General features: G+C 36.2%; 1 protein-coding gene across 1 annotated transcript in view; it reads right to left on the bottom strand.

Moving 5' to 3' along the window:
• Positions 1-5,290: 5,290 nt before the first annotated feature.
• Positions 5,291-18,151, bottom strand: part of LOC129893507 (kinesin-like protein KIN-14P) — a 31,203-nt gene continuing 18,342 nt past the window's right edge. The window contains exons 16-17 of the mRNA XM_055969051.1: positions 6,441-6,604; positions 5,291-5,410 (exon numbers count right to left, since the gene is read on the bottom strand). Coding sequence (XP_055825026.1) covers positions 5,291-5,410; positions 6,441-6,604 — 284 coding nt within the window. The remainder of the gene's footprint in view (positions 5,411-6,440; positions 6,605-18,151) is intronic.

The following is an 18,151-nucleotide window of genomic DNA, read 5'->3' as shown; positions in this document are numbered from 1 at the left end:
TTGGACTTAGTGTCAACAGGAGTAGGACAGGGATTGCAATTAGACATTACGGCACGTTCAATAATTTTTGTAGCATATTGGGTCTTAGATGAAAAGACATCGTGGGTGGTACGAGTGACAGCAATACTCAAGAAGAAACTCAGATGACCAAGATCTTTCATAGCAAATTCAGAAGACAAGAGAGCCATAATATGCTTACGAAGATGGTCAGAAGAAGATGTAAGAATAATGTCATCCACATATAACAGAATATAAGTAATAGCAGAACCTTTCTTGTAAACGAATAAAGAGTGATCTGATTTACTATAAGAGAACCCAATGGTAGCCACAAATCAGCAAATCTTTGGTACCAAGTCCGAGGAGCTTGTTTTAACCCGTACAAAGACTTTTTCAGAAGGCAAACATAGTCTGGAAATTATTTGCTACGAAAACCCATGGGTTGATTCATATAAATTGTTTCATTGAGACGACCATGTAAGAAAGCATTCTTGACATCCAATTGATGAATGGGTCAAGATTTAGAGAGAGCAATGCTAAGAACTACTCTAATGGTAGCCGGTTTAACCACGGGGCTAAACGTTTCATCACAATCAATGACCTGTTGTTGTGTATTTCCGTTACCAACAAGACGAGCTTTGTAACGCTCAAAGAACTGTCAGAATTATGTTTATGACGAAAAATCCTCATAGACTGAATAACATTCACATTAGGTGGCCTAGGCACTAATTCCCAAGTCTTATTTTCAATTAAAGCATTAAATTCATCTAACATTGCACTTTTCTAATTATGATCACGAAGAACACTAACAGAATTTTTTGGAATAGGAGAAATATCAGTAGTCATCATAGTGTGGTAGTTGGAAGAGTATTTGGGGTTGGGTTTAAAAATGTCGTTAGATGAACGAGTGGTCATGCGGTGTGAAATGGGGTTATTAGGCCTAAAAGTGGTGTGAGGAGGGGTCAAGATAGCTGACTGGGTGTAGGAGATGACGGGTCGTGGACACCACTACTTGAGGTAGTGGCGTCAGAGAGTTGAAGAGAGGGAGTGGGATGTTGTAGCTGCTGGGCTAAAGGAGAAGCAACATGAGGTGAGGTGTGATCTGGGCCTGTGTGAGACTGCGACTTAGATTAAGGAAGAGAGGCCGAATTTGTTTTGGGCTGCACAAGTTGGTCCGGTTGATTAGGTAGGTTAGTTTGCAATGTAGGTTGAGTGGAATTTTTTGACAAATCATATATTAAATGGGAATTAATAGTGTCACTAAAAATATCACAATCTGAATATTTTATTTTGTGAAGTTTGGAGAATGGAAATTCAGTTTCAACAAAATAAACATGACGACAGATTATGATTTTACCACTCAACATGTCATAGCATTTTGAACCACGATGATTAGGATCCGGACCTAAATAAGAATAAGGAGTGGACCTTTCTTGTAATTTATGAATAGTAGATGAGGGAAATAATGGGAAACATAAGCAAACAAAAATACGCAAACCCGAATAATCCGGATCACTTTGATATAAGATTTGAGCGGGTGATTGGTTATTCAATAACTTGGAAGGAAGGATGTTGAGAAGATATGTGGCCATGGAGAGTGCATGATGCCAAAAGGATAGTGGCATGGATACATGAGCAAGAAGAGTTCGGATGATATTATTGATGGATTTTATGTGTCTTTTGACCTTCCCTTTTGAGGAGATGTATGAGGGCATGAAAGAAGGAAAAGCATGCCATGTTTCTCAAAAATATTCATAAAAGTTTCATTTATGTACTCCATACCATTGTCACACTGAAACGTCTTAATATTACGTTCAAATTGAGTTTTGACTAAAGCATTAAAAACTAAGAAAAGGTGTTTGACTTGAGATTTCTTGGCAAAGGAAATGTCCACAGAAACTTACTATAGTCATCAAGAAAAAGAACATAATAACAATGGCCGGAAGTACTAACAATGGGAGAAGTCCAAAGATCACTATGAATAATATCGAACGGAAGAAAAGTATATGAAACAGAATCATAAAAAGATAGCTTAGAATGTTTTCCAAGAGTACAAGAAGAACAAAAAGTTTTACAAGCCTTATTACAATCAATAAAGTTTTTACTACAAAGAGACTTAAGTATATTATCGCCAGGGTGACCTAGACGATTGTGCCAAATATTCGAAGGCAAAGCAGTAAAAGTAGATTGATTGGTGAAAGAAACGGCTTGAGAATTGGAGAAAAGTGGATATAAGTCTTCGGTGCTATAACATCTCATTAGTCTGTTCCCCGTCTGTAAGTCATTAACAGAGAAACCAAAAGGGTCAAATGATATAGAAACCATATTATCTGTGTTAAACTTATGAACTGAGACTAGATTTTTGATGAGTTTTGGAGCATGTAACATATTGTTTAAGGTAAATGGTGGATAGGGTAGGAGCAAAATAGTGGGACTGTGACCAATAATTGGAATTAAATGAACACTACCAACAATAATGTTATGATGCTTATTGCTTGAATTAAAATAAGAAGAGAGAATACATGCATCTGCCGTCATGTGAGATGTAGCACCGGTATCCATATAGTAGTTCCTATTGGGTTGAGAAAATGAAAGAGCATGTATAACGGCCTCAATATCGGTGGGTGTGTAGCTAGGAGCAGTAGGTGCAAGAGCATTAAAAGATTGAGGTCTGGTCCCAAGTACGCCTCTCCCAGAGGTTGAAGGGCGTTAGACCCCTGGATTGGGCCTTGGCTGCCACTGGAATGCAGGAAATGGGCAAGGAGGCACTGTCCAACTTCCCCAACTAGGTTGCCACTGTGGTGGTGGGCCCTGATGACGTGGCTGCCACTGACTTCCGGATACACCATTTTCACGAGCTTGGTGAGCCTTTATGGTACGCTCAGTCATTTTCAACCTGGAACGACAACTTTCAAAGGGGGCAATGACTCTTGATTTTGTATAAAATTCACCGTACCACTATACACCTCTTGTAAGGAGCCGGTAAGACGTAAAACCAGGCGACTATTAGTAACTAGAGCATCAACATCAGCCAACCTATCCGCTAGAGATTGTAAATAATTACAATAACTGTCAATTGACGTGAAACCTTCGAAAATAGTATTCGTAAAGTCCTCCTCGAGATGGGTGGCTCGAAAGGCTTTGTTGTCTTGAAAAAGATATTCAAGAGGGTTTCACACGCCCTCTGCCATGTCATTGCATTTAAGGATAGCTAGAAGAAGATTAGGAGCAATGGTAGTGTAAATCCATTGCAATATAACAATGTCCAAACGCTTTCAAAGAGCCGAATCAGCCGACTTGGCTGTAGTGTAGGCAGCCAAAGCTGACGCTTCCATGGGTGGAACCAAATGATCGTAAAGATCATAAACCCTAGCAAGATTGATGAACAGAGTATCCCAAGAATGATACAAGCCTTGATCATTGTCTAATATTATGGATACGAGAGACTTAATGGTAGTGTAAATCTATTGCAATATAACAATGTCCAAACGCTTTCAAAGAGCCGAATCAGCCGACTTGGCTGTAGTGTAGGCAGCCAAAGCTGACGCTTCCATGGGTGGAACCAAATGATCGTAAAGATCATAAACCCTAGCAAGATTGATGAACAGAGTATCCCAAGAATGATACAAGCCTTGATCATTGTCTAATATTATGGATACGAGAGACTTAATATTAGTGACGGTGAGAGCGGGATGAAATTTGGGCGAATCTGCCATGAGAAGAGATAAAAGGAGATAGGAAGAAGAAGAGATGAGGCTAGGATTAGGAGATCGTACTAGTCTGATACCATGAAGGAAGTGAATTGCTTGCTAAATTTCATTGAACTTGGTCAATATATACAAATTACAAGATATGCTAAATACAAAGATTGATACTAATAGTTAAAACTAAGGAACCTAAATATATGTTTGCTATAAATACAAAAATACAATAGTAATTAGAATATATTCAAAATATATTATTAAAGACATAATATATTTTAACATATTCTAACATGCATGCATTAATTTTTTGCATTACTAGTACCTTGTTTGGTACACTTTTTCAACCCATATATAAGTAATGCTCTATTTGGTATTAAGGTATGTATAACTAAAATATAAAAATCTATGATATTAGTATTAACGCAATGGATTTTAATGTACACATTAGCATGGTTAAAGACATAATTGTCCCTCAAAACCCTTTTTATATCTTTTCCACCATATTTGTGGAAGATATATTTGTAAAAAAACTAAACAAACTAGAAATTATACAATGCATGTTATTTGAATACACCAAACCAAATAATAAATAAGAAATAATCTGGTTTCATTTGGTTCTCTTTGGGATGATAAATGACCTACTTAACTCAGTGGTTAGAGTACTGGATAACTAATACCAACATTATTACTAATACACCGTATTTAACATTATTTTTATACTGCCTGCCAAACGACTCCTTATGTCTTTGTTAATGATTTACTAGTGTTACATTATATTCAAAATCTTAACCCGAAGATAAATGGCTAATAATACAACACTTGTATGTTGCAAATTTCAACAAAATTTCATACGACCTGTAGTCACTAGTAGAAAAACATGAAACCTATCAATAATAATTTAACTGCAAGATCCTCTACTCCCACCCAATGAAACTCTTTAATGATTGTTCAGTGATCTGCATAAAAAGATCATATGATATGCTAGTCAAGCAGTTACTTCAACTTAACTGTTCAAAAATACAAGTTCAACAAACACTAAACAAGCTTCTGTTTCCAGATAAAGTGGAATTCCTCTTGTTCATAGATGTGATGATAAATTGTTAAGTCTTTTATCTCAATAACATGGAATTTCTGGGGTTTTATCTCTACGCAATTTGTATTGTTTGAACGCTTGATTTTGATGTATAATGTATTATGGATATTTTGATGTACGTGATTAGAAAAAGAGGAATCTCTATGGTATTTATATTATCAAAAATTAACACAATGAGATGATATAAACTTACTTATGTGTATCCTCTGCTTTTTTTGGCTCCTTCAGGGAAAAGATTTCTTTCAACACAAAAGACAACCATCAGATTTTATATCACTTAGTTTTTCTTCAATATATGCAATTACAAAATCCAAAGATGGCAGTACTCAGGCTGCAAGAGGTATCCTTTCGGAGTCTAAATTGATCACTATAGATCAAGGAACTAGCTACATGAGTCTCCTTTAAGTAGTTTAACTTATCAGAAAATTTTCGGCTTTATCAGGAATTCTCACAAAAAAAGAAAGAAAATCTAGGAGATAAGGAGAGCAGCCATACCTCAATCAGTGCTATTTGTCTCGCTGTCAGCTCCAGTATAAACATATTTTTTATCTTTGATCAGCTGCAGTTTCTCGATCTCATCATCTTTCTTAGATATCGTATCCTTGAGAGACCCAACCTGGAAGATTAAAAATTACAAGAGACTCCAAGTCACACCCTACAAAGCAAAGTCAGGCTGCATATCATAGCTCTCAGTTTTCTTACGAACAGCAAACTAAAAAGATAGGCACAACATTATAGGGAAACCACTTTATAGATCTCCAAACTATTATAACTCTAGTGTTCCTTTTTAATAGAAAGAATTGCACGTTTGAACATGAAGATGATGATTAGTAAGTGCTCGTCCTCAAAATGATTGTGCATCTAAAATCTTCTGATCCTCATACATACAACTGATTTGCAACTGACATATTAAATTTATGCACAGTAAGAGACCTAAAAAATTCTTCAGAACTGTTAATGTATTGTCCATTTTGGACCTAGACCCGCACATCCTTGTCCCTTGGGTTTTAACCCAAAAGGTGTCTCAACAATTGATTTTAAACTCATTCTTATAAGGTCCTTAACCTTCTTCTCCCATTCTGCCTAGGTGTAATGTGCACCTCTTCTTCAAAAGTTTGTCCTTCGACATGGGCGTCACATGCACCCACTTGGAACTCAGCATCCTCACTAGGGTTTGCCCCACCACCGTACTGAGGGGCAGTCCTGCTCTGATACCATTTGTAACGGCCTTGCTCCCAGTATTAAAGTGTTGTCTTCTTTGAGCCTAGGCCAGAAGGCAGGACTCTTTCTCAGTACGGTGGTGGAGCAAGCTCAACAAGGACGTTGAGTCCCAAAAGGGGTGTATGTGACACCCATGACAGAGGGGAAACTTATGAAGAAGAGGTGCACATCACCTTAGCTAGGCGGAAGGGGAGAAGAAAGTTAAGGAATTTATAAGAATGAATTCAAAATCAACTGTTAAGGTGTGCCTTTTGGGTTAAAACCCAAGGGACAAATATGTGCGGCTCTATGTCCAAAACAGACAATACCTTGACAATTGGACAGAGATCGTTACAATTTAGGTAAATGAGGAAGCATAAAATAATGTTTCAGTTCTAGTACAGCTATTGAATGTTACTAATAAGCATTTAAAGTTAAAAGAACACCTGCTCCATTAAATCTCTTACATCCCTGCCTTCTTTACTACTTCGAGCAGCACCTAGCTCTACTCCAGATGCTCTTTCAGCAAATTTTAATGTGCTTGTGGTTTCTGAATGTGAACCAACTTCAGGATTAAGCTGGACAAACATAAGTGTCTTTGCTTGACCACCTGTACAACAAAATAGAAAAATGTGCAACTGTCAACAGCCGAGGACATTAGCGAGGAAAGAGATCCATTCGAACTTATTACGGAATTGCAAATGCTGGAGTAACTTACATCCTAGCGGGTACTCATGTATCATGAATTCATAGTTCAATACTAAATAAGCAAGAATAGTTATCAATAAAGGACCGAGATGTAGAAGATAATATTGCAGTGAAATAGAAATTATCTAGTGTGGTGAACATTCTTTTGAAACCATTGAGGTTCTCGACCATGTTAAACATATTCTATTTTTCATTGAAATATCTCGAATGCACTTGCTTATGATTCATGCTCAATTGTTGCTAAAAGAATCAAAAGACTCTCCTGATTAACTCTACAAATATTGCCCTTATTCCAAAGGTTGACTGGACTGACAGTGCTAGCCAATATAGACCAATTTCATGTTGTAATGTATTGTACAAATGCATATCTAAAATGCTATGTAGTAGACTAAAGGAGGCAGTTACTCCCATAATAGCAGATAATCAGACAGCCTTTGTACTAGGAAGGTCTATAGTCCATAATGTGCTTATTTTCCATGAGTTGCGTAGGCATTATTGTAGGAAGAAAAATCCAAGATGCCTCATGAAAATTGACCTTAGGAAAGCATATGACATGGTGATCTGGGAATTTCTTGAGGAAGCTCTGCAAGGCTATGGCTTCCCAGACAGATTTATGAAAACTATTATTGATCTGTGTCACTACTCCTAAATTCATTGTAAAGGTGAATCGTGAGGGGCATGGGTAGTTTGAGGGATAAAGTTGGTGGAAAAGAAAAGCACAAAAAAATGTCCACGACAGGGCAATAGCGAAAGAAAACTCAAATCTAAACTTTCCCTTCTATTTGAACCAAGAGGAGGCAAACTAATGCAAGCAAAAACACTATTTGGGACAGCAAACAAATTACCAAAATAAATATAGCAAGCCAAAACTAAATCAAGATACGAGACACCAAATTTACGTGGAAAACCTCTTCGGTGTGAAGAATAAAAACCACGGGACTAAAAGCTCTACTATAATCAATAAGAGTTACAAAAGTTTTCTCTAAAATGGCCACCAAAAAAGTGTCAAACAATGAGCAACACCAACTACAAAATAGCACCAAAGAACTAGAGAAGGAGCAAAATCACCAAAAATGCAGATACTGTTCACGAGCTAAAATCTGGAGCTACAGGACTCCAAAACCACCTATGTCAGTTCCCAATCAAAGATTTAGTTGAAAGGAACAAGTTGTCCAAAAATCAGCTCAATCGGACAAGGAATAAAATGGAAAACGCGATTTGAAAATGGTTGTTAGCACTTGTACAAAAATCTGCACTCTCTCACTTTTCTCCCTATTGTGACTGCTATACTCACTTGTGAATTATTTTTAATATAAGACCTAAAAGAATTCTTACATATACACCATAAGAATTGGTCTTATGGGCAAAAGTGGGCTAGTCCAAATTGGGCTTTATTTATCCACATAGGAAGGAAAAAGGACCAAAATCCAACAATTCTCCCCATCCCGACTATGTGGCGGAGACCTCCATCCCGGCGATCATGCAACATTCTTCAAACTTCCCTCTTGGTAAAGTTTTGTTCATCATGTCAGAACCATTATCATACGTATGAATCTTCTCAAGTTTAAGTAACTTAGAATCTTCTCAAGTTAAAGTAACTTAGAATCCAACACATCCCGAATCCAATGGTATCTCACATCAATGTGTTTAGACCGACTATGAAATGTAGAATTCTTGCCAAGTTGAATAGGACTTTGACTGTCACAATAAAGCACATGCCTCTTCTGAGCACAACTAAGCTCCCCCCAAAGTCTTTTCATCCAAAGAAACTCTTTACAAGCTTTAACAACAGCAATAAGCTCAACTTTTGTAGTAGATAAAGCAACACATTTTTTCAACCTAGATTGCCAAGACACTGCTCTCCCAGCAAAAGTAATCAAGTAGCCTGAAATAGACTTACGAGTATCAATATCACCAGCTATATCTGAATCAGTGTAACCATAGAGAATAGGCTTTCCTGTTCCAAAACACAAACTTAGACTAGAAGTGTCACCAAGATATCTCATAATCCACTTTTCAGCATTCCAATACTCTCTTTCTGGATTAGAAAGAAAACGGCTAACAATACCAACAACATACGGCTAACAATACCAACAACATGAGCAATATCTAGTGTTTTACACACCACTACATACATAAAACTACCAACGACTGAAGCATAAGGAACTTTCTTCATATTTTCTTTCTCACCATCACTAAAAGGACAATGCTCCATGCTCAATTTGAAGTGCATAGCTAAAGGTGTACTGACAAACTTAGCTTTGTCCATGTTAAATCTATGAAGTACTTTCTGAATGTACTTCTCCTGTGATAACCACAACTTCTTGGCCTTTCTGTCACGGACAATTTGCATGCAAAGAATCTGCCTTGCTGGTCCCAAGTCTTTCATAGAAAAAGACTTATTCAATTCTTTCTTCAACTTCTGAATCCTGCAAGCATTTTGACCAATAACAAGCATGTCATCAACATAAAGCACAATGATAATAAAGTCACCATCTAAGAATTTTTGCACAAAAACACAATGGTCTGAAGAAGTCTTCTTGAAGCCCTGCTGACTCATAAAAGAACCTAACTTCTTGTACTATTTTCTGGGAGCTTGTTTTAGACCATACAAGCTCTTCTTCAATTTGCAAACATAATTCTCTTTTCCCTTGATTTCAAAGCCTTCTGGATGCTCCATATAAATTTCCTCATCTAAGTCACCATGGAGAAAAGCAGTTTTAACATCCATTTGTTCGATTTCCAAGTCCAGACTTGTAGCCAAGCCTAGAACCATGTGAATGGATCACATCTTCACAAGTGTAGAGGATATTGCATCAAAATCAACTCCCTTTTTTTGGTTAAATCCCTTCACAGCTAATCTAGTTTTGTACCATTGAACTGGGTTGCCATCTTCATGTTTCACCCTAAAAACCTGTTTTCAAAGTTTTTTTGTCTTTAGGTAGCTTAACCAAATCAAAGGTATGAATATCATGTAGATACTTGACTTCATCTTCCATAGCATCAAACCACCTTTCTTTTTCTTCTCTTTCAATGGCATTGTCAAGACTCTCTGGTTCTCCCCCTTCAATCAAGAGTACATACTCATTAGGAGGATAACGAGATAAAGGTATTTTCTCTCTAGTAGATCTTCTAAGAGAACTCTCTAGAGAATCAATAATAGTTTCTTGTTGACCAACCACATCATCTTACGCTGGAGCATCAACATTATGTTGATCATTCTGAATATGATCACCATCTTCATTATCAACTTGATTTTCATCATTTTGAAGATTTCCTTCAAGTGTAATAGTCAAAGGAACTGGATCAACAACAACTGAGCTCTCACTGCTCTGAGAATCAACTTTCTTAGCTATGTCAAGATTTTCAGTTGTTTAGTTTTCAACGAACACAACATCACAGCTTTTAACAAGTTTCTTCTCAACTGGATCAAACAAATGATAGCCAAATTCATCTTGACCATAACTAACAAAGATACACTGCCTAGTTTTAACATCCAACTTTGACCTCTTATCCTTAGGAACATGCATAAAGGCTTTACACCTAAATACTTTAAGATGATTGTAAGAAACATTCTTACCGGACTGAACTCTGTCAGGAACATCACCATTAAAAGTAATAGTAGACGATAAATTGATAATATAGGCAGAAGTATTGCGTGTTTCTTCCCAAAAGAAATATGGCATCTTAGCATCCGAAAGCGTATATCTAACCCTCTCAACTAGAGTTCTGTTCATTCTTTCTGCTAAACCTTTTAGCTAAGGATAGTGAGCCAAGATTTTCATTGAGGGGGTTCAAAAAATGGATCAGATCAATTATAAATGGGGCGTATCAAATATAAGAGGGCTAGATGAATTTCAACTCTACCTCAAAAAAACACAATTATTTTGTTTTTTTCCATCCAAGAGATTGATTATTAAAATTATTTTACCTTAGAGCGGATCAAAATTGGTTACTTTGAGCCAAAAGATTTTCAAAAAATAACTATTTCATATAACAAAGAAGAAGAGGAAAATGTGGAGTGATGAGCTTTTAAAGAGAAAGAAGTTGTTCCAATTGTTTAGAAGAAAAAACCAAATGCCTGCAGCTAAAATACTGAAAAGCGTGATATAGGATTCAAACCCTCGTGACCTTTCATTAATCTGAACCTCTTTGACACTGAACCAAGCCTTGGACTTGTGTTTGAGGGGGTTCAATATTTAATATATACAAATGAACTAAAATTTTGATCCTAAATAAACAGTGTATTGTTTTGTCAACGGGGTTCGGATGAACCTCCTAAGCTTCATGTAGCTTTGCCCCTGGCTGAGGAGTCTTTAGAGGAGTTTTCTGATGCCGAATACCCTACTCTCTCCAATATTTATCAAAAAGGCCAATATACTCACCACTATTATCTGAGCGGATGCATTTCAATTTCATCCTTGTCTGTCTCTCAACCAAGGCCTGAAAATTTTTGAACACATCAAGCACTTGATCCTTGGACTTCAAAGAGTATGCCCAGAGTTGGCGAGAATATCATCAATAAAAGTCACAACATAAATTGCACCACTATGAGATCTCACCTTAAAAGGACCACATAAATTAGAATGTATCAACTCTAGCAAATCAAGCTTTCTTGAAGGCGGATGACTTTGAAAAGAAACTTTTTTCTGTTTACCTGCTAAGCAATGAACATTTCTTCAAATTTTCTTATTTCACTCCATAAAGCAAATTCTTTTTAACCAAATTATCAATTTCCTTCTCGGTCATACGAATCAGCCTTCTATGCCATAACTCTATTCTCTACGAAATTTACTGAGCCTCTGGAAATGGAGCTCTAAAATATATACAAGTTAGACAACTTGTAACCTCGAGCCATAATCATTGAAACTTTAGTAAGCTTCCACTGGCCAGCACCAACGGTGTTAACATAACCCTCATCATCAAGGTTTCCTACAGAAATCAGATTCAAGCAAATATCTGAAGCATGCTTGACATTGTTGAGAACTAGTCTCAAACCATTGCTACTTTCCAAACAAACTGTGTCAATGTCAAGTACCTCAACCTCATTATCATTGCCCATTTTCAACATTTCAAAATTACCTAGAGTGTAAGAAAAAAATAATTCCTTCTTTGGCATTACATGAGAAGTAGCACCAGAATCCACAAACCAGCTAGACTCACCACAAACAACATTAACGGCATTTTCACCACAAGCAACAAAATATCATCCTTAGCAATAATGGCAACACGATTTTCATTATCGCCTTCTTTCTTTTGTTGTCTCATATCTCTCTTATACCTGTAGCAATATTTCCTGATATGCCCATTCTTGTGGTAATAGTCACATGTAATATTCTTTTCCTTAGACTTTGACTTGCTTCTACTTTTATCTTTGTCATTGTGACCTCTGAACTTGCTTCTCCCCTGTCTTTAGTAACCAAAACATCAGAGTGTGAAATTGAAGAAGATGATCCTTGAGATCTTCTTCTCACCTCTTGGTTTAAACCACCACTCTTAGCATATTCCATAGTTACAACACCACAGGGAGCATAATTAGTCAAAAAAACTCGAAGACTTTCAAAAGAGTATGGTAGAGTATTAAGAAGCCAGAGTCCTTGTATTTCTTGATCAAACTTTACACCCATTCTGGACAGTAGGTCAGGGACACCCTAAAAATCATTTATATGATCTGAAATAGAATTTCCATCTTTATATCTGATATTCATCAATTATTTCAGTAGGAACAACTTGTTATTTCCAGTCTTCGAAGCATAAAGTGTCTCGAGTTTATCCCATAAACTTCTGGAATGTATCTCATTCACTGTGATTTCTACCATTAGCTTAAACCCATTGTTTGATATAGCCACAAACCTATAGGTGCTCAAATTCCCAATCCTCATCATTCATAGACTCGGGTTTATTAGAATCAAATACAGGTAAATGCACTTTCTTGACAAATAGAAGATCTTTCATCTTACCTTTCCAAATATGATAATTGCTACCATTCAAACACACCATCTTTCTCATATTTGACTCTATCATTCAAATAGACAATCAGCAACAACCAATACTCTGATACCACTTTATTGGAAAAGGAAAGCACGAATAAATGTGTACGACAGGGCAATAGTGGAAGAAAACTCAAATCTAAACTTTCCCTTCTATTTAAACCAAGAGGAGGCAAACTAATGTAAGAACAAACATTGTTTGGGGAAGCAAACAAATTACCAAAATAAATATAGCAAGCTAAAACTAAATCAAGATACGAGACATCAAATTTACATGGAAAACCTCTTTGGTGTAAAGAATAAAAACAACAGGACTAAAAGCTCCACTATAATCAACAAGAGTTACAAAAGAATTCTCCAAAATAGCCACCAAAGAAGTGTCAAACAATGAGCAACACCAACTACAAAATAGCACCAAAGAACAAGAGAAGAAAGGAGCAAAATCACCAAAAATGCAGGTATTGTTTACAAGCTAAAATTTGGACATATAGGACTCCAAAACCACCTTTGTTAGTTTCCAATAAAAGAATAAGTTTAAAGAAACAAGAATTCCAAAAATCATCTCGATTGGATAAGTAACAAAGCGGAAATCGCAATTTAAAAATAGTTCCTAGGGCGTGTGCGAAAATCTGCATTCTCTCACTTTTCTCTCTATTGTGACTGCTATACTCACTGTGAATTATTTTTAAAATAAGACCTAAAAGAAGTCTTACATATGCACCATAAGAATTGGGCTTATGGGCAAAAGTGGATAGTCCAAATTGGGTTATTATTTATCCACATAGGAAGGAAAAAATACCAAAACCCAACAAAGGCAGTGTCACTCCCCGAGAGGGTACCCTAGGCGTGGCCGGCACTCGAAGACCATTGTTGGTCCCCAAGCGAACCACTTGGTCCAATCACACATCCATTCATATCAAGCAATCAGCGGAAAGTTTAAAATAAAGAAATAATTTAGTAGGCAATCCAAATCAACGATCTAACTCAAGAAACAAAGGCCATGGGCCAACAAATCAAACTCCAATCTTTGTCATTAGAAATAGTTTGACAAGAATAATTCAAGGAAAGAAAATACTCAATCAACCCATCACTATCTAGTATATGAAGCCTCTATCACTACTATCCAATTGGTGTCAATGACATGTTCATGGCTACCTCAAATTAAAATAAAAAGGGCTAACTCAATGCAAGAATAACATAAGCGGTGTCTTCCGAATGTAGGGAAGGACTCACCAATACACTGAGTGTGTATAGATCCTTAATGGTGCTCCTATTGATGATCTCTTAAACCTATCTATGCATCATAAAATGATACAGGTCTAATTAGACGTCAGTATATGGAATGTACGAGTATGTAATATGGCAGAATGAAACATACCTCAAGGAAGAATAACGTTGGTTCAAATATCTCAAATCAGAAAGATAAGAGAGACTCAATCAAAGTGTCATAAGTCTAAAGTAAGAATACATTTTTAGACAAAGACCAATCATATACCATACAATCCAATCCAATCATGTACAATATAGTTCAATCAAATCATTTACAATTCGATCCCATCCAATTATGTATCATCCGATCCAATCCAATCATATACAATTGGCTCAATCCAATCATATACAATCGGCTCAATCCAATCATATACAATCCGATCTAATCCAATCATACACAATCCGATCCAATCCAATCACATACCATCAACTCTAATTCAATCACATATCATCTAATCTAATCCAATCCAATCACATATCCAACCCAATCTAATCACATACCCAATCCAATCCAATCCAATCGCATATCGAATCCAATCCAATCACATACCATCAACTCTAATTCAGTCACATATCATCTAATCCAATCCAATCATATGCAATCAACTCAATTCAATATATATGCAAATTAAAATTTTGCAATATTTTACAATTCAACTCAATCATCTACAATCACAATCAAACCAATCATATCAAGCATAATCCATTTAATTGGGAGTTTCTCTAACCAACAACTATCACCATATGAGCAAGTGATAGTATAACAAGCCGATGTTGTTTCTACGTCCGTTCATACCTTGATAGGGTATGAACGAACCATCCAATCATGGATCCATCAATCAATCAAGTCCTATCATTTCAGGACAGTAATTTAGGAAATATCCGACTTTAATGGTCCAATCTTCTCCTACGTTTGGCGACGTAGTTTATTGGTTCGAGTATGGACTATACTCTTACCCAATTTGGTGCTAGATACTCCTCTCAAGACTCAATATGCTCATATCTATCAAGTGAGTAAAATACTCAAAATACTCATTTAGTCTCATTGGACTCTTTCAAATCAACTCATTTAGTCTCATTAGACTCTTTTCAAAACTCAATCAAATTTGGCCTTATTGGACCTTCTTTCAAATCAACTCATTTAAATCATCAAACTCTTCTCTTTAAAATTGATACAATCTCAGCTAAGTGTTATGGCCCACCACTTGATCTTGAAGAAGGTAGAAGAATCTAGAGTCTTGGAGAGGTTAGTGGAAGACTCTAGATCCTTATAGAAGCTTGTAGAGAAGTCTTGAAAGACTTAGAATTCTCTAGAGTGTGTAGAGAATTCTAGAGAGGGACTTCTTTGTAAATATGGAGGGACTTGTATAGCAATTTTTATTTATACTTGAGCCCCTTAGGAGTAGTATAAATAGAGAGGGCATTCATTTGTAGCAAACCATCAAGCAAACAAGCATTCTTCCAAAGCAATACACAAGCCTTCTTCACAAAAACTCTCTTGTCTTCTTATAATCTAGCGTTCCCTTAGTGATCTAGTCTTAAAGGTTTACTTGAGCTTACAAGATCGTGAAAGATTCGTGAGTAAGTTTTCAAGTGCCGCACGGAAGTCTTAGTTAAAGTCTAAGTCCGTGACATAAGTCTCAAAAAAAATCGACATTTTTATGTAAAAATGCTCAACTCATTTATACTTAAAATACTTATGTTCAAAAATGAGAATTTAAGAGACTTTTTCAAACTCAATTTATGCTTAAACTCTTTCTAAATCAAAGATGAAAATAATCACTCTTTAAACTAAAAATAGTGTATAAATAGTTTATGCAAAAATATTCACAAATCATTTATTTAAAACTCCTTCTCAAAAGATCATTTATTTTCAAAATGTTCATAAGACTCCAATCAAATCAAATTATGCAAATCACATATCACAAAATCACATTAGACTCCAATCCACTTCATCACACAATATCCTCATCAACATAACCTCTTCATCAATCATTCTACATATGTTAAATAACCACCATTCACATCATCATTCACAGTATCATCAAACATCATCATTCACATCATCATCAACATCATCATCAACATCATTATTCACATCATTATCAAACATCATCATTCACATCATTATCAACATCATCATTCACACCATCATCAAACATCTTGCTCTAAAATCCTCATTTTTCTCAATATTCAATTTTATCAAATTCATATAAAAGAATACCTCACTTCACTTTGAAAGCAATGTTATTTTTATTATATATAAAAACCATCAATCTCATCCTCAAGATAAATTATGACCAAAAAGAAAATCTCATCTTGGTTTCCTGTGAATGAATACATGAATTCATACTCTCAACAAAGTCAACTCAAGAACACCATCAATACATATGGGTTTGTATACCAAAAATTCAAGAAAACATCCCTAGAAGGTTTAAATCTTTCACAACTTCCATCCAACACATCTATGGCATATGGAAGAACTCAATCCATATTTTAGGTTAGCCTTACATATCTGGAAATGAAGAACATCCTATCGAAGACCAAAGACATGACTTGAAGATCTTGAATCCTTGAGCTTTTGAGAGGATTCCTTGTTGGAGATGTTTGGAAGAGAAAAGGGGATGAAGATTAGGGTTTTTGGGAGGTGAGAAGGCTAAAAAAATGATCCCAAAACGTCCTATGTTAGTGTATATATATTTAGGAAAAATGTCCAAATTACCCCTCTTCAAAATTTGGAAAACTGGGCAAAAATCCTGCTGGCGCTATAGTGGCGAGTCGCGCCACTGCAGCGCCAAGCCAAAATGGGCTTAAAACCCTGCACACCTAATAATGGCTCATCGCGCCGAGGACCAAACTACTGAGGCTGTTTTCTGGCGCGTCGCACCACTGGAGCGCCAGGCCTGAAATTCCTTCAGTACTAGTCTGTAGTAAAATGGTCATATCTTTTGACTCCGAACTCCAAAAATTACAATCTTAGTTGCATTGGAAAGAAGACTCAAATACATTTAATTTGGTAGGTCATGGGCCACCCAGTTCATTATATTCTAGGACATATTCTCATTTGAAGTTGACCCTTATACTAACTCATCTGAAAACTTAATCGATTGGAATTCTTCGGACTTGGTTTGGTGTTAGAGATCTCTTATGACCCATAAACACATCTAACACACTTAAAATACTTAGAAATTAATCCTAACTCATATATAAAATTACAAGTCCTTTGGTTCGAGTCTACACACACGTGAAGAGATGTTCGAGTCTTTGCGAAAAAAATTCCGGGGTATTACAGGCAGGGTGATCGTACATCACCCTTCCTCTTTGTCTTGGTTATGGAATATTTGTCTAGAACATTTAAGTGTATGGGCTAGTTGCCTGACTTAAAATATCACCCCATGTGCAAGATTGTTAAACAAACTCACTTAATCTTTGCTGATGATCTAAAAGTATTTGGCAAAAGAGAGGAAAACTCAGTGCTTAGGGGGAGGGAAGCACTGGATCACTTTAGTGCAGCCAGGGGTTCGGTTGCAAATTTGGAGAAGTCTAGCATCTGTATAGCTGGAGTTACTGACCAAATGAAAGACATATTGCTGGCTTCACTCTAGGAGCATTTCCAATAAGATATTTGGGACTGCCTCTATCATCTAAGAAGTGGAGCAAGTTAGAGTGTCAATGTTAGAAAAGAAAACAGAACTTCAAAGCTATAAGGTGTAGCAGTAGAGTTGCAGCTATAAATTGTTGCAGAATTTTTTAGGTGAAGGAGAAACCTGGAAGTTTTTGAGTTCTCTATTTCTCTAGATGTTTCATTACATAAGCTCTTTATATATATAAAGTGTGAGATTTGCAACCACATAATAAGCAAAATATCTCATACTAAACTATGTACATAGGTGGCTCACTAACCACCACTCGTTTTAACGCAAAAAACTTGTCTACTACAAAAATATCTACAATCTAGGAATTTCCAGAGAAATCTTAATTTTCTAATAATCAACAACTAATTGACAAGATCACTGCCACTTATGCTAAACAGTTATCCTATGCTAGAATATTGCAAGTTTTGAATGACTTTTTTCTCTGTACATAGCTTCGGGGGCCAGCCTTTATCTTGCCACAAAGCATATTGAAAGAGGTGGATAGAAAGTGCAAGGAATATATGTAAGGGAGTTAGAAAGATTGAGAAAACCATG

This window comes from Solanum dulcamara, chromosome 1 (genome assembly GCF_947179165.1).
Source record: "Solanum dulcamara chromosome 1, daSolDulc1.2, whole genome shotgun sequence".
Classification (NCBI taxonomy): Eukaryota; Viridiplantae; Streptophyta; class Magnoliopsida; order Solanales; family Solanaceae; genus Solanum; species Solanum dulcamara.
This window is presented reverse-complemented; position numbering and strand designations above follow the sequence as displayed.